This window comes from Melanostigma gelatinosum (assembly GCF_949748355.1).
Source record: "Melanostigma gelatinosum genome assembly, chromosome: 21".
NCBI classification, from domain to species: domain Eukaryota; kingdom Metazoa; phylum Chordata; class Actinopteri; order Perciformes; family Zoarcidae; genus Melanostigma; species Melanostigma gelatinosum.
Genome location: NC_136654.1, coordinates 17,400,338 through 17,425,410, shown reverse-complemented (window position 1 = coordinate 17,425,410; position 25,073 = coordinate 17,400,338). Strand labels below are relative to the sequence as shown.

Here is a 25,073-nt window from a genome sequence, read left to right as displayed (position 1 = left end):
TGGCCGACATTATGTTAGCGCTGTCACTAACAGGGGGCCGTACCGTGTGTGTTGATGGTTTCTTTGTTGTATTAATTCCACCGTGGCATAAATGAGAAATCCTATCGCCGAAGGCCCGTCTCCCGGGTGAAGTGGTCTCCTGGTGGTGGCGAGGACGAAAGGGGAATACGAGTCATTTCTGACACTTTGGATTTAATCCAATAAAAAACATCCTTTTTTTAGTAGATAGCTCGCCAACAACACACGTCAGCACTGTAACGTCTTCAAATGCAGTCGATAAAGTCGATTTTTTGAATGTTTTCAACAAAAATTCTGACCATATCTTACGCATTGCAACTTTAAGTGTGTAAGGTGCGCAACAACATTAAGAAGTCACTGAAAACTAGAAACAGTGTTGAGAAGAAACATGTCTTATATTGAATATATCCAACCCATAACAAAGTAGGCAATAGACAGAATAGAGGAGTGAGTGTACAGCGTGCTATATGTGTAATGTACTTTATCGCAGCTGTTGCTAAGTCGGGATCGTAAATGTTCAATAGCTAATGGGAAAATGCAACAGGGACAGTTTGAGAGACACACACCGATCTTACTGGCACTGTGGAGAGAGAAGGTCAGTCAGTTGTGATAAGGACATCAAAGAAGGGCTTTGGGCTATGATTGGAGTTTTCAGGTTGATAGGCTCCGGTGTATATACTCTGAGGAATGTTTCTATTGTCTTCTCACCTGTGTACTCTGCTTTATTTATTCGATGTATAAGACTTTATCTATGTATTTGTAGGTGAGGAGCCTTTCAAGGTGTTTGTGAAAGTGTTAGTACAAGTGTTAAAGACACTACCCCCGCCAAACACACACATATACACTTACACCTATACCTCTTAGTTCTCAAAGGTTGAAGACCAGCAGACCCCTTCCCCCAACCCGCTATGTGCCCCACCAGAGTGGACTCTGGCTGAATGTGGCGCCCCCCCCCCCCCCCCCCCACACCCCCGCCCTGCAGCTGGAGGTGTCTGTTTCACAGGCCTCTGTAATGCGGGACCTAGGAGGATAAGGTTTCACAGGTACAAAAGTTTCCCCTTTAATCCTATCACACAGAGTGCATGGTCAGGGCTCAGGGCTTCTGCATAATCCCAGGTTTATCCATTCTGGTGAGCCGAGGGACAGAGAGTATATGCAGAGAGGAAGAGATTACGGCCCATCTCTGATTTTATTCAATCAATGTTTGCACAGCAAACGGTGAGAGGGATCTCTCACTAGCAATTCAGCTGTTCCACACTTCAGTGCACACGGGAGAAGATCGGGAATAGATGTCGTTAAATATCTCCTCCAGCAGCTGTTAAACAGGTTGACGTTCAGAATTGAGGACATACATCAATTTAAAATGCCTTCATTCTATGAGGAGCCTTTTATTTCTTATCACGGCTAAAGAGGAATAGCTGAAGATACTTACTGCCTCTGTGTGACAATTATTGACCTTAAGTAAAGTCAAGTTTTAGTAATTTGTTCTATTTTGTACTGTCAGATTGGGTCTATGATGACTTTCAAAGGGTGAAAAATAAAATAAGAGGGTCTCTAATGGTCAACAGTTCTGTGCTTTGTTGTGAAGAGCTCATCAATTTCACAGCAGGCGATTTTGCACTGAAACAGGCTTTGACGTGGACTCCTCTGGAGAATACAACCTGCCCCGGCTTCACACTGCGTCCCGGTCACAGCTGAAGGGTTACATCAGGCTGCAACATTCATATTTTGGCAGGAATAGTTTGTTGATAAGTGGGAAAATAAATGTTAAAATTTGGATATTGATCGCTTTAACTCAATCTCCTAAAACAACAGATGTGTTCGACTAATTAATAAAACTAGACTTCGAACAAGCAGATGGTTCTCCTAACCTGAAAAAAAAGCATTTGCACCTCAGAAGGCATGCTGGATTATCAACTCTGCCTGAAATGCGTTTGAGTCATTGTAGAAAGCACGCATCCTCAGAAATATAATACATATTCACACTGAGGAACACAAAGCAGATTGCTGCATCCTTCCACAGGTCCCTTGAAGTGTGAGACTTGAAGGAAGAGTGGTTCTTTTGAAGGCAGGTAGAAGGCGTTGCGGGGCTGAGAGGTGCTGGAAAGGGCATGTCCAAACAGACTTCAGGCCCTGAGTGATGGGACGCGGGAACCGGTAAGAGGACACTTCGCCCCTGCTCGCATGTCAACACAGTCATGTGAATCACAGCTGCGACAGCGTCTGAAGATCCAGGAGACAATAGACGCCGACTCTCAGCAAGATCGATCTCAGCTTCTACAGATTCAGCAAGCTTTGTCAGCATTGCTTTGTTTTTCTGTAGTTTTTAAAGAAAAATCTTTTGAAATGAATTAATCAGATCTGTAATAATAATGTATCTCTCATCAAGGCTTTTGCAAGTTATATGGTGAAAATGCAATGCATCACTGGAGTTTAAAGGGCTCAAGTTAAGCACCGCTTCTTTCATGAGGCATGAATCAATGAAGGTAAGTAAAGTAGTCAATTCATTCCATAGATTCAGAGGGTACACTCGCCCAGGAGACAGGCTACTGCTGCAGTTTCCAGGAGATACACGTGTGTGGGAAGATTGTAGATCAACTAATTATTTGATAAAAAATATATCCACATATTAAGTCAGCTCAACTGCCGTAACACTTGAACACTGTGTGTGGCGATTGAGGGTGAGTGAAGCTCGATAAGGGTAATGGATAAATGGTTGAAAATGTTAGCTAGCTAAAGGTAAAAAGTTGCAATAATTACCAAACAATAAAGTCAACTGAAGAGTAATTGGTAAAATCATTGAAATTGACGGCTTTAACCACAATGAACGAACCGTTGAAGTAAGCACATGTCAGTCAAAACAGTTAAAGCTAAAGGTAGCTAATGGGCAAATGGTTGAAAAAGATAGCAAGAAACACTGACGGTTGAATTTGATGATAACATTCTTGTCACTGTATCCACTTTTGTATATTTAATCGTGTAAAAATAACATCCAATTTGACAAGTTGACAACTACAGGTGGTGTTGTGAAGAGATGCTTGAGTTCATCTGGCAGGACAGTGGGGTTACAGCTAACAACGTTGGGAACCACTGGTCTGACCCAAGTCTTGAGTTTTCCAGTCATGGGAATGAAGTATGTGAGTCCTGTGCAGTGCTCCCTATTCTTCTTTCTTTCGTTAGACCCTTAGAAACGACCCATGATTAAAGAAAATGAAAACAAAAGAAAATCCGCTGAATCATTTTTTTCGTGTGCTCGTGTTTCCGGGAGAGGGGCTGACTTGACATTTGGTAGGAGATGTCTTTTTACATTTATGTCTCCTCAGAGATAGAGGGCAGCAAAGATCAAATAATCCCCATTGTGCCTTCTCACACTTCACTCCTCAACCTCTCTCCCCCGTATTCATTTTTGACCTTTAATCTTCCAGGAATTTGCCTTGGTGTTTGCTGCATGCAATACACAATGAAAATAATATATAATTCACATATTAAGGAAATACAAATACAAAAGAAGGGGAACAACCTCATCTTAATTGTTTATTTACATTCACGTATTTTATTAAACCTGTTTCAGTTACATAACACACACACATTTTATTATTTGGTTTATGTTGATTTATGTCTGTACTTCTCTATTAAAGCAAGTTATTCCAGAAATGATGAGCAATGTATCAATGTCACTGAAAACCTACTCCATTGCAGGCCACTAATACATCATTATCTCCTTGGGTGCGTCCTCTGTAGGCCTCTGCTGTTCCCGCCTATGTGTGTAGGCTGCGTGGTCGTACAAGTAGATCAACGCAATAGCGAAGAGAGAGAGCGCTGTGTAAGGGAGGACCAGGTAGTATCCCACCTTCATCTCTGAAGTTTTGTTCTTCATGTCTGCTAAAATACCGCCGGAGAAGCTCTGTACCAAATCCTCTGCCATGCTGGTCACGGTGACGTTCACCGCAAATAAAATGAGGACCACAACGGACAAACATGCTGCAGGAAAAAGAGAGGGACTTCAAAATCTTCATCGGTGCAATGCAAAATATATGCTGATTTGTTTCTGGCAATTCCACTTCTGTCACTCCCAGATGCTCAGTGCTCTAACGTTTATCTCACTTACCGCTGAGCGAGCTGCAGACGTAGACGCCGTTCGGCCCCATGTAGGTCTCATAAGGGTTGCTGACACTGTTGTAGAGGGCGATAAGGATGCTGCAGCCGGAAAACAGCAGACACAGGGCCAACAGGCACACAACCAAACTGTGCAGCACGACATTGGTAACTCCTGTTTCTCCCAACTTAGGAATCACTACACACACACACAAGCACACACACACACACACACACGCACACGCACACACACACACACACACACACACACACACACACACACACACACACACACACACACACACACACACACACACATTATAACAATATGATGGTTATATAAGAGTTTACATGAATTATACGACAGACTGGTGTTAGCAGGCTTTGCTATCATGAATATTTGAAGATGTTATGCAATAGTTACAACAATGTAAATTCAAGAAATGACGTGCTGTATTATTGTGTAGACAGTAATCAGCTCACTCAAAATAAAAAAACACCATATTGACTCGTTTACCCACCGTTTGTGATATTGCGATACTTGCGAGAGTAGAAAGAGTATATGCGACGATTGAAGGTGTGTTCTTTTGATAATCCAGAGTAACAGCATGATATTAACTGAATTGTTATAAAATGAACAAATCATACACCATACATTGTGGTTCGTTTATCTTCAAAATGAACAGGGACTACAATTCAAGTGTAAACCCAATAAATTCAACAACAAATTAGTCAACACAGGAATATAATTACAGTACAGCATATTAACACAGAATTGAATGAATTGGCTCCATTGTCATTAATACCCAATCCAGCTATTTGAGTCAGTGTCGGCCCTATATCATTATTGGTGCTGCCCTACTGCTGTTGGAATTATTTCAATTTAAGTGCTGTTGTTTGTCGGCAGGAATCTCAGAGACGGGAAAAAACAGGGAAATAAAACCATAGTATATAAATAAAACTATCAACATGGCAATAGATTCTCGAGGTATATAAGAGAGAAAATATTTACCTTCAAAAACATCCTGACCTCCAAACAAGGGGCAAAAGTCTCTGTTCACATTCCCAACGAAAAGGTTCAAAGTGACCACAGCAGATCCATTGGTGAAGTCATCTCCACTTCTTGTGCACTCCATGGTCGACTGAGCCCATGTTGTTACCATGCAGAACGCCATCACCACAACAGACACGGCAGTAACCAGAGCACTGCAAAAGAAATGCAGGATCTTCTTAAGGGATGGCATTATCGCTGTATTCCAGTTGCGCTAGTTCAATCTAAATCCCAGCGTCTCTTCTCTAAAGCTCAGATGAAGCCTCAGAAGCAGATTAGGACCCTCTGATCCTCTAAAGATTCTGTGTATGAGTTACCTTCCTGGGTGGAGTGGACTGCTGGTCATAAAATCTCTAGATTATGGTATTGACCTTTGGTTTGAAAGGAAAACACAGAGCTGGTTGTCATGGTAGGACACCAGTATAATAACTGTGTCATGTCTGTTTCCTCAATGTACTTTGAGGGTTATGAAATACTTTCTGAGGGGACAGTGGATTCAACATTAAAACTGAACAGAGCAGCTTCAGGACATGTAAAATACGCTCTTTAAGGAGACACACTGAGTTCCAGTTGTTCAGTATCTCCACACGAACCTGCCGTGCACTTTGAGGGAACCACGTGCACAGTCCTTGATTCAAAGTCTTGTTCTTGAAATTGTAGGGTCATAAAACATAATGTGGATTAATTATTTACCTGTCTGCCTGAAAAAAAAGTTACTGGAAGAGGAATGAGCATCCGGACACATGTATGTGTCATCAATGATGCACTGAAGCTGTGACGACAAGAGACGTGAGAATATGTTTGGCTCATTGAGGCAATAATATCATAAATAAAGAGATTAAAGTACAGAGGAAACTGACCTCTGTCCTCTATAATCGTGTCATTTTGCACTGTAAGCCATCTGCTTGGTGATTTATGACACAACATTTAAAAAGAGAACACTCTTTGTGAGTGTCTAAAGCTTCAGGACTTCCTGGTTCATGGTCATCATAAAGAACCTCTTTATGCGTTTGCAGAATCTTTCTACCATTCCCCTTACATCTGAGTGTAATTAGAATTTTTTAATTCAGCAAAAGGTATGAAGTTGTCTCATACATGTTTGTAATACGGATTTAGATGTCCTTACTTATCAAACTCATTTGGTTGAAATTACATCTTCCTCAAAGTCCTACAGAACATGTTTAAAATGTATTTATTAAACATTACGCAGGTATACCTACATACATTATGTACATTACATTCCAATTAACTGTGTAAGTCTCAGATAAAACTCATTATAATGCACTCGGCAACTCATTCAAATCATAAATATCAGTGTGTTTTATTTCAACAGGAATTAAATGGAAAAAAAGAAGCTTCAAGCCCACAACGAAGCACCCATGTTGTAGTAAAATAAGCGGCCAGACTGTGGCTCCCTTTCCTCGCCAAACCGGTGGAGGAGGACCCGTGTGCTCGCTGACAGCCAGTTGTGTTATGTTGGAGTCAACACAAACTCCTCCTCCCCGGTGACAGGCGGCAACACTGAAGCGTCGCCTCGCCTTTTCCAACACAATTTGCGCTCAGGACTTATTCTCGGTGCCATCAAGGTGAGTGACGCGATTACTTTCTGCCGTCAAGCCGTCTTTTGCGTGTCATTCGGCGGAACCTTTTCCTGTCGTTTTTCAGTCACACATAACGCCGTGTTACCTGTCCGTTACGCACAGCAGCGCGCGGTTGATTTTTCACACGAGCCGTCCATTTCAGGTGCGCGTTCAGCTTTATAATGTGGCAGTGAATGCATTCCTACGAACCGGCGGTGTTTACGGTGTGATTCAATACTGGGAGCTCTCTGTTTGACACCCTGCAGTGACTTCAGTCAAACCGGTGTGTCAATGTGTGTTAATGGCACACGCGTTAGGAGTTTGTGACCTCAAGTCATGGTCTTTTTCTTTCCTCTTGTGTATGTTCTTGAGCATTGTCTTCTGGATTATTCGCCATGAAGATGAACAATCTTATTTTTGAGGAATCTTGTGGGTCTATGTGGGCTGCAGTTGAGCCAGTTTCAACATGTCGGTGATCAGAGGCTATTGGTACTTCACATCATGCTAATTCACGTCATGGATGGATCTGCTAAGACTTGTAGGAGGACTCTACAACGTTTTTGAGTTATGTCTTTCGATGTTGACTTTTTGTAGGCTAAATGTGGAGTTGGCTGCACAGATTTGAATTTCGAAGTGGTTTGTGATTCAATAGTCCTTGGACACGCAGGATATTAATCTCCAGGGGGAAGGTCTCTCCCCTGGGGAGGTCAGAGGTCACGGTCAGCAACACATCAGCATCCTTGGAGCAGATTGTAACAGGGTGCCGGTTATTAAAGAGAAGGGGACATGAACCGAGTCTGACATTTGTCTTATCAGACCATGGAAATGAAAAGTTCAATGAACCAAGACACCATCAAGATTGTGCTCCACTGACCATTAAGAAGAGAACTTTGGGAATTTGATATATTCCTGAAAAGACTTTCGTCATAATGAAATGATATTTTTACATACTTGTATCATGTTTTTAGAATTTGGTGCTTATAGGACCTGTATGGACAGATTTGCTGAAACTGTATTTTGGGCCATAACGTGACAGCATGGCTGGACAATAAGCTGAGTTCATCAACGTCAGAGAGATGCTGCTAAATTACTTCTAATACATCTTGTAGTCTATCTGACAGGGAGAGGTACTGCAGACCGAGCAAGGCCGCCTCTGGGATCAACAGAAGAGAAAAAGATGGCAAATTTGAACGTGAGAAGTTTCACTTTTGTCCCTTGTGACAATAACAAATGTCTCTCTCAAACAAGGGCTTGCGAGATCAGCCCCTCGCCGTCCATGTGGTACCACTCGATGAACTGCGTCACAGGTTTCTGTGACTTCCAGTTCTTGCTCGACAATGATCAATTCTGCTGCTTTCCGTTAACAAGGCAACATTCTCAGAGATGCCCGACTGCTATGTCATCAAAAACACAAACCGAACATGTCGAGCATGAACCAAGTGAGCACAGGCCGACCTCTTAAAACACACGGAGGTTTTATTCAGTGGAACCAGCCACCAGACTTTAGCTGACAATCAACTACAGAGCTTTTCACTGCCTCTGTTGCTAGGGCAACAGCTTTGGTCCAAGTTTACTTCATGTCAGCTATTGATGAACATAAACCCATTGAGAATGTTTACGTTGTGAAGTTTAAAAAGGTCTATATTTACACATTTTTTTTAAAGAGAGATGCATCATAACACACCTGGCTGCTTTAAACTAGTGATTTAGTTTCATATTCATTCATTCATTCGCCTTGGTTTTAACTGTCTTTAGGCACATACATAAACGGGTCTGTCTGCCTGTGAGATTTCAGTGTGCATACCATTTCAATTATACAGTATAGGCCTTGGGAAGAATGGTAATTGTTGTGGCAGAAGCTAATGAGGATGCATTGAAATAAACAAATAGTCACGCCGAGACAAATGAGACTGCGTAAGGACGCAGGAAGGAATAACATTAAACTGCTGAGTGCTGCCGGCAGATTGATTCGGCTTTCATCTCGTCACAATTCATATTTGACTCCAGTTAAATTCTACTCTCTTTGTGGGCTCTCAGGAGTCAGAATATCAAATGCGTATCATGTGCAGTGATGTATTTCCCTGGGACGAGGTAGGCTCTGTGCACTGTGTCTAGGTCTCTAAATGAAATGGTGCGAAAAACTCAACAGGATTGTAATTGCAGTAGCTATTTTCAACCTGCATTTATTTGCCGTTTAACGCACTGCCAAGATGTTGTCCTCTATTTTCCAGCTGTATATAGAGCTGTAAGAAGGCCTATTGTAATGCTTGAGAAGTCCATGTCATTTGAACGTGGGTGCACTGTGCGAAACGAACAGATGTGGTGATTAATGAAATCCACAGCGAGGTGGACAGGAGCGAGTTGCGCATATACCTGGGGTTTCTAACAGCTTGCTGGGTATAAACCTCAAATTGCCAGCCCGGAGTAAATCCCGCAGCTCGCCCACCCTCTATGTACGCGCCACCTCTCTTTAAGTCTTGGAAACACTCCGATTCTAACTTGAAGGTGCACTTTCCTCCTCAAATAGGCAGAGAAGGAACTAATTGGGATAAAGTCACGGCAATTAGGGATGAGCCCGGTCTGACCCGGAACGTGTCAGATATTTGCCGGCAGAAACGGTTTCAGCACGCCTCGCAGAGGGGCTCATGATTTATGCATTAAGTAGTCGTCATACGATCGTACTTTTAATACAAACAGCATCCAACCTGTTATTTTTCTGCCTGTCTTCGTAGAAGCTTGTGAAAGCACATTAGGCTGCAGCATGTTGCAATCGAAGGCTTGTTTGTGCTTGCGGCTCGTTCTACAGAATGCAAACCCTGCAGTCATCCTTTCGTATTTGGCATCATGCTTAAATTATTTAGTGATGATAAAACATACCCATGCAGAGTGAGGAGAATTTAACCCACACTTAACCAGGCGAAGCAAAGTACTGATTAATGGGAGGGGGATGTTGGGGGCGGTTGAAAAGCTTGTATTGGATGTGACGTTGTAGTTTACCAGAAACAACGAACTATGATTGGAAACGGTGCCAGAATAGCAACGGTGACGGAAAAACCAAGGAAAGCAGAAACGGAGCATGTGTGCAGGGGTATTGCTTCCTGTTTGGAGGATAGGATCCGGAAAGCCTCACGGAGAGCTGGGACCTCACTGACACTAAGAAGGTGTGTCTCCGTCAGAAGAGGCCCTATTCAACACTTCAAACGGCTACCTGCAGCCCACACACATCTCATCTGATCTGTGGCCGGCGCTGCTGTTGCCGGCTGCTGGGGAAGGCAGAGTGAGACACCGCTGTGGCTTTGTGATTGATACATGTACAAACTCAAGCTGTGCATATTTGTTTTTGTTTACCATCGGCTGCGTTTAAAACCCGGCTGGGCCACTGCAGCACTGAAAACAGCTGGACTGAGATCAAGGTTTCTCCCTTTTCCGATTGCGTCAGAACTCACCCACCATCTGCTCAAAGGAGGCATTGTAAGTTTCTCTGAGATAACAGTGAGGCCGAGCACATGAGACCCAAAAGAGAGATCATCTTTTGAGGAGGTGCTAAATTAAACCCATCTGTCTTCCCAAAAATAGTGCAACAAACCAGTCAAAACCTTTCTGTATTGACGAGGAGTCAACTAGAGCTGCAACAATTAGTCCATTCATTGATTAGTCGATGAAAATAACTGTAATCTTAAACTGTTTTGATGATTGATGAAAATCACCTTTCAAAATAAAAGGCCAAACATCTGATGACTCCAGGTCTAATGTGAGGATTTGCTCTGACAAAACACCACATTTGACTGCAATATTTGAATTGGAAACGGAGTGTTGTCTGTTGTGCTCAGTGTTCGACGCTGTGGTAACATTAAATCCAGGGGATGACGAGGAAAGGAAATGCTTGTGACCATGTTATGGCCTCAGCGTGGCCCTGGATTGTGAACAGATCGATCAGAGAAAGATTTCCATCTCCACCTGTTTCACCAGAGGCGTAAAGAGGGGAAAGTATTTTGCAAATGCAGAACCAGAGGAAAGTCAGGACAATTAAACACAACTAAGGGCAACAGAAATATGTCTCAAGCATCTTGTAAACCCTCAGATTTCTCGTAGGACCCCTCAGGGGATCCTGAACTGCAGGTTGAGAACCACGAGGTCAAGCCCTTCTGGTTTGAATAAGAGAATATGGCCCAGGGAAGTACTGCATGATGTCACTCCACCACAGCTGCGCAGTAGTAATGTGGGTGTATTCTCGCCTCCAGGCAACACATAGTTTCTCTATTGTATTTCTGTCAGTTGCTACATGAGCGAATTATAAAGTACACCACAAAGCTCGTAAAAGAGGCGCTTTGGGAGATTGAGCTGGTGACCTTGCAGTTTTAGGAGTCTCCAAAGGGGAAGAAAAACATTGTTGAAAACATTTAAGTTCTGTATGTTTTTGTCTGCTTGTAGAAATGGCAAAAAAAAAAGGGAGCAGCCAAAAGTTATTTGTTGTAATCACAGTCACATAATCTTAACATCAGCTGCTGGTGGGGGGGGGGGCAGCACATTGACAGATGTGATTTTAACTTGATATCTCTTATTCAATTGAGCTCAGACTTTCTTTTTTTTAATTATTATTTTTTTTTCCAGGCCACAATATGGCAACCTAATTTGGTGACCTGCTCGGGGAAAGCAGGGCGGAGCCCAGAAGAGATGAAGTCCCCGCGCTATGTGGCCTGATTTCAACTGAACTGAAAGCAAGCATCTCCAGCTCTCGCTCAAAACATACTTCAGTCCGCTTTACTTTATCTGAATGAACAACTTGGAAAAACAAATGTTAGGTTTTCTGTGCAAAACAAAGGGCGTGCTTAATATCGCTTTGACAACCAGGAAGAACAGAATATTCAGCTATTGTGGATTTTCCTTGAAGGCAGTTTGCTTGATCCTGAATTTGAGACGCAGTCATCTTATATGCACATAAGAAGTCCCAGCCACACATCCTTAGATAGCTTGATGTTTATGATAGTGTCTCTGGGGTTAAAAGATGATGCAAACAGTGTGAAGCTGAGGCTTTCTGTTGTACATGTGTTCATGCATGGCATCGCTGTTTCTTAACAGTCTTTTTGTTTATTTTGTTGTTTAATGTCCCTCTAAAATGTCCCCCTCAAACATTATAGAACTTCAATGTTGTGGCTCAGACGCAAACACGCTGAAGTGTCTTTCAATTGTTTCCAGAAGCAGCAGGCGTGTCTGTGTCTCACATGGCGACGGTGAAGAAAGAGGAATTATCGCCCCTCATTTCTGAAGCACCATAAACTACAACGCCCAGCTGGGGATGCATCAAGGCCCCACCCAGTCTTGTGACTTATGTTATCAGTCTCTGCATGTAATGTCAGAGGTTTGTTTGTGCAATATATCAGCACATGCAATCATTTTTCTCTTGCGCCTCCATAAGATGCTACGACGAGCAGCTGCAGCTTTGGCTCGTGTTTTTGCTGAAACGTCGGTGTCGGGTCACGTTCTTTTCTCAGTAGAGTTGGATTGTAACATCTTTTGGGGGATGTTTTAGAGTTTACAGGCGCTTAAGGAACTGGCAGCTGATCATAGATGAGATTTTAAAAAAAGAGGGCGTGACTAGATGAGACAGAAAGAGTGAAGTAAAGAGGAAATAATGGTTTGGCTGTATCACTACAGAGTTTGTTGACATGGAGGAGTACAGTACCTAATGAATAATGGATGCTTACGAAAGCAGCCCATTTCCTATTCATTCTTTCAAGGCCGCTACACAGGGAGTTGTGTGTGATCATCATGTCAGCCCTTCAATATTTTCATTGTGTTTTCGGTAACGTGACGCAGCTTGAAGGCACTGGAGTAACTCCAATAAACACACGAGCACAATAGGCTTATGCAAAACGACGGCTTATGTTATGTGATCGTTGTGTCAAATAGATTCAGAGCAACAGTTTTGCCACACCGCACAGAGAAGAGGAGTCGATTCTAACTCCTATTTGATTCATTCAAAGTCTTATCTGCTCCGAGGTCCCTTCTTAACGTCAGCGTTCCCGAGGCTTGTAATAATTAAGTGTGCTGATCGCATCGCAAAGGCCTGCAGTGACGGGGCCAAGCATTAATTCAATGTTTGAGTTATCACTTTTTGTGTTGCGCTGAAAAGGATGTGGCGTGCGAGTTAAGATCTATTTAAATGTCTTATCGCGCCTTTTCACTTCTGACTCTTTGGTGGAGCTCCATAGTGTTGAGGCCTTTTTTTGACTGTGATGAATGTGTCTTGAATGAGAGTGTAGTTAGATGCGGCGGTGAGGCGGGGGTTAGCTGACACGCCCTGCATGCTGATAGGCTTGTACGGCTCAGGCCAGCAGCAGAGAAAGCGTTAATATATAGGATCATTATCGGAGCTGTCCTGGGTGATATAAATGACCAAGGTTAAAGGCAGCCGGGGTCATGCAGCATGTTGGAATGAAACGAGGGCATGGACCTTGAACATGCCTCATCTTATTGAATTCCTGTCTGTGTTTTAAGGATGTCGCTTCAGCTGCGGTTATGTGATGGTTTCTGCCTCTGTGTGGCGAAAGACAGATGATATGGTTTAAGACAAAACAAAACAGAAACACCGAGACGGAAGGCCGTGACTGCAAGCCCTGTCAACTATTACATAGTAGTTATTTAGCTTCCTCGGATTTCTGACAGGCAGCTGATTAAAAATAATTCATATGATGAAGAAAAATATTGGATCGTAGAGCCCAGCAGATCCGAGCCAAGTCTGGTTTTGATATGAGAGAGAGAAATCTGATGATAATAATAGCCCCAATATTAGTTTTTATTCGCCACATTAGCTTCAGGGATGTTGGTTTGTTGTCAGTTACCCAATTCTACTGTTGACAATGTCACATCTTTACGCATGAAGACTTTAATGAGCTGGCATTACCCATTCAGTTCGTAGAGGGTATATCTGCTGTAATGACACTCTCTGATTAATAGTGAGTTACATTTTTATAATGTTGATCAAAGATGCTCCAGATGTCAACTCTCCAATGAAATCCTCATATCTCATAACGGAAAAGTGCTTCGCATTTGATTGACGTCGTTATGCTCTCCAAATAAATTACACGGCCGCTTCTGCCTTGTTTATAGTGTCATCACGTAAAATGTTTCTTCCATCAGAAAATATATCACCCGTAGTTAGCACGAATCATTTTGAGTAGATAATAAGCCATGGTCCTCTTGGGGAGATTGAATTGACTCATCAATGTAAGAAAACAAATGCCACACTATGACTTTGTCACACTGACCGTCAGCTCTGTAGATGTAATCTATTCGTGCTGTTTGGTGTTACGTATGAAAAAAAGGTCCACTCCACATATATGCTTTCTTTCTTTGTTTACAAAACGAGAAAACGAAGCGACGCTGTATGCTGCTAATCGTTGCAGCATTTGGTCATGCAATATGTTCTCCCACTGGGAACGCACGCTGTTGACAATCACGCTCATCCAAACACTGCCAAAGCCTTTTTCTGTGCTCAGCCAGAGACGATGCCAGATCCACACCATTCACTTACAATGATGGGATATGTGTTTATCATGATTAGCGTCTGCTTCGATGCCAGCACAGATTCAACCATGAAGGAGCTGTTTGGTGTTTTTACAGAAGTGAGGAATAGTAATTGGATGACAATGCCATATATGTAGGGCTTGTTGTCAGCTTTCATTAGCCCCCCAAAAAAGTGTTAATTGAGTGTGAAAAAGTGAAATATGTGTGTAGTTTAATATTCTCCTGTTTCTTAGAGGGTCCATAATCATCAGCTCGTTTGCATTGTCCTTTTCATTGGCTTGTGGTAATAATAATAATAATAACTTTAATTTATATAGCGCCTTTCAGGGGACCCAAGGCCGCTTTACAAGAGTAACAGTTTAGACAAAAACAGTTTAGACAAACAGTCAGAAAAACAGAACAAGTAAACTAGGGGCCGAAAGCCTTGGCGAACAGATGGGACTTGAGGGCCCTTTTGAAGGCGTCCAGAGTGGAGATGTTGCGGATCACCGCAGGGAGAGAGTTCCAGAGGGTGGGGGCTGCCACACTGAAAGCTCTGTCCCCGAAGGTTCGCAGTTTGGTGTGGGTGGTGGCAAGCAGGCCAGAGTCTGAAGACCGCAGGTTCCGGGGAGGGGCATGTGGGCGGAGGAGGTCCGATAGGTACTGGGGGGCATGGGCATGGAGGGACTTGTAGGTGAGGAGGAGGATCTTGTATGAGATGCGGGACTTGACCGGGAGCCAGTGGAGGTTGATGAGGGTGGGGGTGATGTGCTGCCAGGGCTTTGTGTGCGTGAGAACCCTGGCGGCAGAGTTTTGTACATACTGGAGCCTGTCCAGGGTTTTGTTGGGTACCCCGAACAGGACACCATTGCAGTAGTCCAAGCGGGAGGTGACAAATGCATGGACCAGGGTTTCAGCAACAGACTCCGAGAGTGACGGTCGGAGTCTGGCAATGTTCCGGAGATGGAAAAAGGCAGTTTTGGTGACGGACTTGATGTGGCACTCGAAGGAAAGGGTGGAGTCCAGGATGACACCCAGGTTGCGGACTTCAGGAGATGGGGAGATGGAGCAGCCGTCAACCTCGAGGATGAAGTCACCAACCTTCCGGAGCAGCGCCTTGGGTGCCACAACCATGAGCTCTGTCTTCTTGGTGTTGAGTTTGAGGAGATTTGATGACATCCAGGTTTTTATTTCATGCAGGCAGTTGACAAGGGACTGAGGGGGGAACTAGGAGGATGGAGTAGTACTGAGATAGATTTGAGTGTCATCAGCATAGCAGTGGAAGTTCAGTCCGTGATGGCGGATGATCTTGCCGAGGGGGAGCATGTAGATGGTGAAGAGGAGGGGGCCAAGCACAGAGCCTTGGGGCACGCCATGATTGACTGGGGCTAGGGGGGAAATAGAGCCATTGATGGAAACAAACTGTTCCCTGTTATGGAGGTAGGATGAAAACCAGGAGAGGGCGGTGCCAGTGACCCCTAGAAGGTCAGATAGGCGGTTGAGGAGGATGGTATGGGAGACAGTGTCAAATGCTGCAGAGAGGTCCAGGAGGATGAGGATGCTGAGGCGGCCAGAGTCGGCAGCAATGAGGAGATCGTTGATGATCTTAATGAGGGCGGTCTCCGTGCTGTGTTGGAGTCTGAAGCCGGATTGGAGGGGCTCATAGAGCTCATGGTTGGACATGTGGAGATGGAGTTGGCCGGCGACTACTCTTTCCAGAGTCTTACTGAGGAAGGGGAGGTTGGAGATCGGCCGGTGGTTGTGGAGGTCATCAATGTCCAGGCCAGCGAGACATTGCTTACTGTAAATGATGGTGGTCCGTAACATCATGGTCATCAGTGTTTTCCTGCAGCAGTAAACGCAGCAACTTTTGGCTCCTTGGGCACATTAGGTTTTGGGGGAAATCAGAAATCGAAAAACATTTTTTTGGGGAAATGTTTTGTCAATTATTGGATTCGTTGCTTTGTTTATAAAAAGCTGGACATGAACTGAAAATGCCCGGTTCCTCAGAGTGTCAGGAGTTGTCTTCAGATACCTTGTTTATTCCGACCAACAGTCGAAAGCTCACATCGACAGTAGTATTAATCCCCAAGGAAGCCAGTTGTCATCTGCAGTCGTTTTGCCGAATGTTTTTCAGCATTTCGATTCCAAATCCTCCAACTTTGATGGAAATGAAACGGTTCTGATTTACTCCGAAGCTGTTAATACGCTCTTTCATTAATGCACCACAAGTGTTGGAGATACAGTGCGAGCTACACATGGTGCTGATAATTCAGCAATGTGTGCTAGCAGCCTAGTTCCTCCCATACCCGCCCACTACTCATCCTCTGGGCCTCCCTGTTTCATGGCACCTTGTGAGACAGTTGTGTGTTGGCTAAGACGGAGCAGGGATCACAGGCAGCCATCGATGAACCCTGAGTGTTTTCTCTGCTGCTCCTAGAGAACCAAGACATGGAGGCAAATGAGGTTAGAGATCACGGTAATCAGAAAAATGATTTGTCCCAAGGCTGAATATCACACAGTGCTTCTCTTTGTAGGCCCACGCTGGACGGTGGGTGGCTCTTCACACAAACGTCCATTTTACTGCTCGTGAACTACGAATTGTTCGAACCCTCTTCCTCCCCGCTTTCGCTCTCTCTCCGCATCTGGAGCTGAAACAGAAAACAAATATACATTACGGGATATGTATTTTTTTAAAACTGTGAGTCTGCGTCCCCAGTGGGCTTCCTCCATGTGCTGTGTCTTTGCACAATGACTAATTTGTTATCGTATTAGCAATTACGCGGCCGCTTTAGAAAACAACCACACTGTATAGCCTCATTGGTGTATCTGTGTTTTTAAAATGTATTTATAAAACACAGCGCTTCCTGCTCTGCTGTCTTTGTGGTGCAAGGAACGTGTTCAAAGTGCGTTTGTTATAATTTATTCACCACAACCTGCTTATACTACTGTATCAGTTGAATGGCATTGCCGCACAGAATGAGGTTTCCCAAAGTGTTTGACGGGGATTGTACATATGGAGTTTCTGTAATTAGTTCCACATTTCCTTGTTTACCTTTTGCAAGTGCAATCTTACATGGCTGTACATATTTCAGCCTTTTATCAAAACTGGCGTGCAGCGGAGTGCGACACATGAGAGACCCTCTGTTTGCTGCGGAGAGGCGCTCAACATGGAGACAGCAAAGGATTTGATCATCAGATCCGTCCTCCCCGGAGAGGGAAAAAGCCTCGCTTTCTGAAGACACTCCCTCATTTGCAGTCTTTTGTGACTTGTGTTCGATGTAAAGGGGACCTGTTTTGTATTGCAGTGTTTAGTTGCTGCGTTTTATTTGATTTGAGAGAAATGTTGAGTCTGTTGTGCAGTGTTTTCAACCAAATCCGACACATGGACACAGCTCTGAGCCTTCTGTGATGCCTGTCCAACTTACCTGAACTACAACAGGCAGGAAATGAGTAAAATGAGTTCTCATGCGTGGCTGCACCAGCGAGCAGTCGGCCCTTCAACGCTGTGCACTTTTGTCCTGAAAACAGCCAGAACTCCCGCGGCTCTGCGTGGTTGTTTTCATTAGTCTGCCGGCGGTAGCTTGATACTACCAGCCGCCACTATGGCTGTCATTTTCCACAAGCTCCAAAAATATGAGCCGGTGAGGCAGAGGGTTGTTTTTATAGCGTCTCCACCCATGTTGTTGCTATCATATCAGTGTGGAGTCTGATATAAAACCGACATGCTCCAGGGCACACATTTCACCCTGCATTCCTGCGACTGTAATTGGTGATTGTCAAACTACGTAAGGAGTGGGGGGCTGGGTGTGAGCTGTGGAGGGGAAGTGAAGGGGAAAGAGGGGGAGAAAATTGTGGGTGGGTGTGATTTTTACGACAAGCACGACTGGGGAAGATGAAACACAGGGAGCTGTGGTTGCTGGTGCCAAAATGCATCCCCCTCCACGATGAAGAGGAATTTTTTAACACGTCTTTAATTAGGCTTCCTTCAGATCCTGCAGGGGTGATGGAGGCACTGGCTGCTTCTGGGATCTCCTCTCTTAAAGCACACAGTGGTTGCCAGACACGGCATGGGTGTGTGCCAGTGTTTGGATTATGAACCAATCTGTTTGGGTGTATTTTTGGGAGGAATGATGTATGTTTTTATGTGCAAAATTGACCCTTAAATAAAATCACAACGCAGAATATTGTATTGCTGAGATAATGAGTTAATTGAAAGAAACTTGATTGACAAACATTTTAACAGGCAATACATCGTTTAAGTCATTTGCTATGCTTCTAGCTTCTCCAATGTGAGGATCTTTGGCTATTTTGTATTATTGTATATCAACTTGGGGGGTCTCTGTCATCAGTAAAAAGAGAAGTGCTTTGCATTGAAACAGCTGGTGTCCACCGCTGTGTCTCAGATGTAATGAATCAGAGAATGTATAATATTGTATTTTATTTCTAGTGCAGGACTTTTGATATTGTAATGATGAATCAGAGAAAGGCATCTCTAACAGCCTGTTTCAGTGCGCTAGGTTTGGCACAGTATCACTGAAGGTCCCCGTCAATATGTTTATCATTAAAATCTGTCTACTCTGCTTCAGAGATACAGCCAATTAAATAAGGTGTTCCAATTGTGAGTTTGGAACAGTAGTTGGGTTGATTAGCAGGTGTACACGCTGCTTTTGACCTTTGGACGAGCACCAGATTTGAAATGATTTTCTGTCACTAGCTCCAGTGGTTGATGCCCTGAGAAGAAGAGACTCTCCTGTTTTCAAGAACAATAGAATTCAAAACTCTCATTTCAGGCTGAAATGGCTGAAGCCCTTGCTTGCAGATTTGCTGTCTAGTTATTAATGAGGTTCGTACTTCCTACTAGTGCTAAACTCTCCTTTAGACGTTATAACACCAGGTTTGGTTCATACTGTATAAAATCTTGTGAGCAAATACAGTCCATAGATGAATGATGTTGTTTGCTCTCATGAGAAGCAGTGATTCAGCTCAATAAGGGCGTGATGAGATTGTTGACTTTCAAATGGCAGTCAATGGCAGCGCCTGTAGCACTGCAGTTTGTAATGGTTTATGCCTCGTCACCAAGATGCGTCTAATTAAGTTCAGTAGAGCCAGACGCATTAACCACTGTAATTGCTTTTTAATTTTTCCCTCTAAACTGATTCCCTCTAATATGTCTGGTATTCAATTACTACTAAGGTGTCTAGAATCCATTTTTTTTTTACATGAAGAATAACAGGCTTGTTTACTCGCTAAAACCATGGGCATCAGTCATCACTGAAGGTTACAATGAAGAATGTTTATTCTCTATTAAAACGTGAGATTTCGTTAATTACTGTTTGTTTCAGAATAACGTAATACTGCAATTGTTTTATAAATCACTGTATTGGAGCCACTTAAAATTAGCTGAGACAGCAGGAGGCAATCAGCATATTTCTGAGCTTTGGCTTGAAGTTGCAGCGTAATAAATCGGGATGTTATCAATGACACTGACACCAATACAACTCTAGTCTGCTTTATATATGATTTGAAGGTCTAAGACTCCATGTAAAATGTACTAATAAATTATGCATCAAAATTACAACGGTGCTCACATCATCTGTAGTGGATAAGATGCCATCACACGATGTTAAGATGTATAGACAGACATTGTGTCATTTGTTTATCACAGTAAAGTGCTGCTCGTAACTCGGCTTTATCCTGCAAAAAGATATATTGTGTTAATGTTGAGTCTGTTATTTTTCTACGAGGCCATGTTGTAGGCAAGGCAAGGCAAGTTTATTTGTATAGCACATTTCAACAACAAGGTAATTCAAAGTGCTTCACATAAAACCATTAAAAGCATCAAAACATGAGGCAAAAGAAAAGGAGATTTAAAAACAATTAAAGAAACAGTGTAAGAAATAAATAAATTGTAATGAAACATCTTTGCAACCTAGAAGCTAAATTTATCCATTTTACCCAGTTGTACAACATCTAACTTAACTAATGGACTAATTTAAGTTGTTAGTCGTAATCTGACAAATCCAGTCTGATTCTGGGGGATCTTTGGCCTCTATATGGGCTGCCAGGGCTGCCGCTTGTCTAATCACTCCTGACCCTATTTGACATGAGTCCTCCTTTGTTACTGTGCGGTACTGTCAGTTCTGGGGGAACAAAAAGTGCCATTGTCTTTCATTGCTGCGGCGCTGGGATAGAAGTAATCTGTAGCTGTAGAGCTGCCTCAGGATTGCCATAATCCAGATTCAGTATTAGTGACAGTCTAATCCGCACATTTCTGACCCTCTGGAGAGGCTGACATGGCATCTCTGTTGTTAGTTGCTTGTGTAATGTCACTGATTATAAAACTGAAGGGGGCTGCTCGCAGTTTATGTCACGAGGGATGCAATATCCTGTTCAGATTTTTTCTGCTGTGTACGCCAAGATGCTGCACTTGTCTGATACCAGAACAGACAATGCAGCTCTGTCATGTTGCTGGACTTGTCAGATATATTCACGGATTCATTTTGAATTCAACCAGCTTTCCTGACCGCAAATAGTGTTTTTTTGTGCATTTGTTTTCCTTCTGAGATCAGTGTGGCTGACGAACACAATAATTGCATGCCTGTGTTCAGCGCGCCATAGGACCATGGGGCCGTGTTTACTCACCCATGCGCGACATGCAGCGAGGGCAATGACATGAATGGCAAAATGGTGAACCTCTACTGTGCGCACTCGGAAGGGGCTGATTTGCTCTTTGTTCGACACAAAGTGATGCAGTGGGAGACGAGTGTGTGTGTGTGTGTGTGTGTGTGTGTGTGTGTGTGTGTGTGTGTGTGTGTGTGTTTGTGTGTGTGTGTGTGTGTGTGTGTGTGTGTGTGTGTGTGTGTGTGTGTGTGTGTGTGTGTGAAATCCATCACACAGCTGCTAGCTTGGCACAATGATCAGTAACACCCCGAACCCCTCCTCCTACACCTTCTTATCTCCTCTCCTCAGAGCTCTGCATGTTGGCCTTTTGTTTACAGCTCTTTCGAATGATCCACGCCAGTAATCCCCATGACAGGTAGCACGACTCTCTGACAAGCCCCCAACCTTTCATCCCTTTGGTGATGGCCAAGGCGGATACTAGCTGGACCAGAGCTAGCACTGAGGCTGTGTTCTCGCTAAGTCAGCTGTAAAACAAAAGCGCTTTCGACAATTGTGTTTTCAAGTTAATTTCATGAAGATTAAGATCTCCTTCTACAGTTAACCACGAAACGACAGGAGAGGAAATGACTACATCTCTCCTCTTTTACTCAACAAACATCAAAAATGTTGCTGTAACTGTGGTTGTCAAGCTTCCTTTTTTTCATTCTTTATGCCGCTACTTCAAACTTGTGTACAATTTGCCCTTCTATCACAGTATACTGCCATACTGGCCCCGATCTTGTTTTCCCATCAGCACTAAAGCCCCAGGCCGGCTTTTTCAGATTTGTCCGGTCTTTAAAAATAAAATCAATTCAAGTTTTTTGAAAGGCTTGTGCTTGGCTGTAAAAAGTTGCTACGTATTGTGGATTGACTGCTAAAACAGAGAGGAAAAAGACGTGTCTCGAGCTGAATTGGTGAGAGCTTGGCTCACAGTAATGTGGATGTTTAAAAGATAAAGGGTTAGAGAATATCACTTGAGCTGAGCACCGTGTTATTTACTGTAACTAGTCTGATTTACAGACAAGGGTAAGAAGGGCATTGATCTTTCGGATCAATGGAGGCGAACAACAAAATCACTAAGACTCCAGTTTATATCATCGTGATGTGGTAAATATTGTGAAATGTCATTAAAGGACACTGTTGTTCACTGGATGTACAGTATTTGACAGTTCTGGGTATGTTTATTACAACAGAGGACAGCATTTAATTTCCCTCACAGGAAAACCAGTCTTTCATGATGATTGAAGCCTTGCAGCCCTCTCAATAATCTATTTGTCTCTAAAGGCCTGATACTGCAGCAGAAACAGAGGCACACATTTAACGATACATTATAAATATTGTGCATCATCCAGACATATAAATCAATGACCTGGAAGCGAATCTCACCTGTCAATGTTTCCTGAACTCATTTATCAGTTTCATGGGCTGAATATATCACCGCAGTGTCACAGCAAAGCCTTTTAAAAATGTAACATTATCTCGAATCAGCAGTCTTGGAGTTGTATGCGACGTAAATCAATGGTGGCACAGCTTGAGTGGGACTTGCCATCCATCAGACTGTTGGGCTGACTGCAGCGGCGACTGTAGATGATATGCTGAATGGCCAATTTCCTGTTACCTGTAACAGATGGAGCAGGGTTTCTCCTGCAGCTCACCAAATTGTGATTTCATTCTTGGTCGCTGTAACTAGGAAATAGATAAAAGTAACACACCTGGGTATTTGCATCTGTAATCTGCGCCCCTGGATCATTTGTGATCCAAGAAGAAATCCTGTTTTCCGTATTGTTTGAAGTGTAGCACGCAGTAACACTATGCTCTGAAGATGCCGTCTCAATTCTCTCGGGCCTGTTGGTGAAATGCACGGCATGTCTGCGGCAAGAGATGTAATTCCATTGTAACGTTCTTTTTTAGAAATATCGAAATTGTGGTCAACGCATCATCCCTGCAAATATGATCCTTTTGCCCTCCAGGCTGCAGCCAGTGGCCTTCAGCATGTTTCACGTTACATGTCAGCAGAGCATTTACAGAGTATTTACATGACTACTTCCTGGAAGGAGGGTCTGGTGGGGGGGGGGGGGGGTGCAAGTTCCACTCTGTCTGATGACTAGATTACTGTATTTACTCGAGCGCACGGCCCTGCCTTGTAGATCAGCTGGAGTGATGCCTTTTGAAGAAAAAGATACAAAGAGTTTTGAGAACTTTATTTCAGCTGTTTGGTTGCTGCTCCTGAGTGCAGTGGATGTTGCCGTGTAAATGATCCATATCCTGTTGATTTAAGTTTACAGGGCGTTCTTCCTATGAGCTCCTACTTCCTGTCGCAGGCGTACTTTCTTCAGGACAGTATGGGGGTGTCCAGCTGTAGTAGATCACAGTTCACTTGACTTTTGTGATACGTCAGTGATCTGCCCCACTCAGGAACTAAGAAAAGTTGTCTCTCCATATTTCATCCATCTAACGTTTTGCTTCGGTGTAATAGCTTCAGATTTTTTCCCACTAAGCCATTGGTCAGATGTGGTCTGGTATTTTTCAATATTTATTACAGAATGAGTGTGTAAGACACACCCACAATAAATGTTCTCGGTCATAGCTCACAAATGTCCAGTTTCAGTGGTCTGTTTCCTCTCTGATCTCGTTTAATATGCCAAACAACTGAGCCGACGTTGAGCAAACGGTGACATCGGTGTTAGTTTATTTTTCACACTGGACAGAAAGAAGACGCATGCAAAGCTGTTCCAAGTTTGGCTCAAACTCTTTCCCTCTCCTGTAAGTCTCTGTCGTCTTTCTTTTTTTATGTGAGTGGGGGGTTGAGTCGGTCCCTTTGCGCTCTATCTCTGCCCTCTCTCTTTCTAGTTCTCACAGTCCAGCTCATTCTATACCTGCAGTGTTTGGCTGTAAACCGCAGTTCGCACACAGGATATGATCCAAACTGTGTCTCTTCCTGCTTGTGGAGAGAGAGTCTTCTGACTCAGCGTCATACAATCACACAGATGTGAAGCAGAGAGAAACAGTTCCTCTGACCAGAAGCCAAAAGATGTTATATTTACAGACAGGAGGCCCATTGGGGTTGGGGTTACCTACAGCAAGAGAGTACCTTCCATAGTCAAGCTTAAAACAATTCGTATCCATTTATTTTATATATATATATTAGGGCTGGGCGATATGGCCTAAAAAAAAAATCTCCGATTTTTTTACAAAAAATCCGATTCACGATTTAAATCGATTTTTTTCCCCCAAAATTTTTTGCAGATGACAGAAGCTGTTGAAAACAATTTTTTCTTTTATTTTGTGATGATTTTCCCAAGTAGGTTGATAAAAATAAAGTGCAAACAAAACCTGAACATTGTAGAAAGGTGCCTGTAGTATACAAAAAGTATTTGGTCACTCTTTTGTTTGCCTGAATCATTTAAATATAAAATTTAATTAAACATAACATTAAATGGCATTAAATAGTAGCCTTCCATTGTAAACAACTGTGCAAATGTAACTTTTTACAGTAAGCTTTTCTAACTGAATACACTGATACAAACACAGCATGAAATAAAATGTATATGACCCTTTAACATTCACATTTTCAAAAGTGCAACATCTGATCTAACATCAACATAACATATTTTGCACAGTAAATAAGTGCATGTAAACAAAATCAAGTGCATTCACAACATAACCAACAGTATTAAACAGTAGTGCATGTTTTTTCTAAATATTTTTTGCCAGGAAGACAAGCCTGTCTACTACCTCTGGCTTCAGGCATGCACGGTGGCATGTAACAATGCCCCCCCCCCACACACTGAAAAGCCTCTCAGAGGGGGCACTTGTAGCTGGCACAGAGAGGTATTTCTTTGCTAAAGTACTTAGCCTTGGAAAGTTAAGTTGGTGACGCTTCCACCAGTCAAGTGGATCGGTGTCTGGGTCAACCTGCTGGACCACAGGTCAGTTGTTGCGGAGTAGAATGACATCCCCTCCAGCTCCGCAGAGATCCTTTGGCGTGTACTATTGTACAGCCGAGGCAAGGCAACGTCAGAAAAATGTTTACGGCTTGGTAGCACGTACCTGGGGTCCAAAGCTTTGAGACGGTGAATAAACCCCGGCTTTTCCACGGTGTATATGGGCACCATATCTTTTGCGATATACATCGCGACTGCATCCGTGATGGCTTTCCA

General features: G+C 43.3%; 2 protein-coding genes across 3 annotated transcripts in view; one reads left to right on the top strand and one right to left on the bottom strand.

The window, feature by feature from the left end:
- Positions 1–3,721: 3,721 nt before the first annotated feature.
- clrn3 (clarin 3) lies at positions 3,722–5,357 on the bottom strand (the record flags this gene model as incomplete). Its single annotated transcript, XM_079293673.1, has 3 exons — positions 3,722–3,999; positions 4,127–4,312; positions 5,126–5,357. 3 exons carry the CDS (start codon positions 5,355–5,357, stop codon positions 3,722–3,724), a joined length of 696 nt encoding a protein of 231 aa, XP_079149799.1.
- A 1,316-nt stretch (positions 5,358–6,673) lies between these two features.
- Positions 6,674–25,073, top strand: part of LOC306794806 (receptor-type tyrosine-protein phosphatase epsilon-like) — a 49,104-nt gene continuing 30,704 nt past the window's right edge. For both annotated transcript variants that reach the window (XM_079293016.1, XM_079293015.1), the window contains exon 1: positions 6,674–6,750. The gene's annotated coding sequence lies outside the window, so the exon portion shown is untranslated. The remainder of the gene's footprint in view (positions 6,751–25,073) is intronic.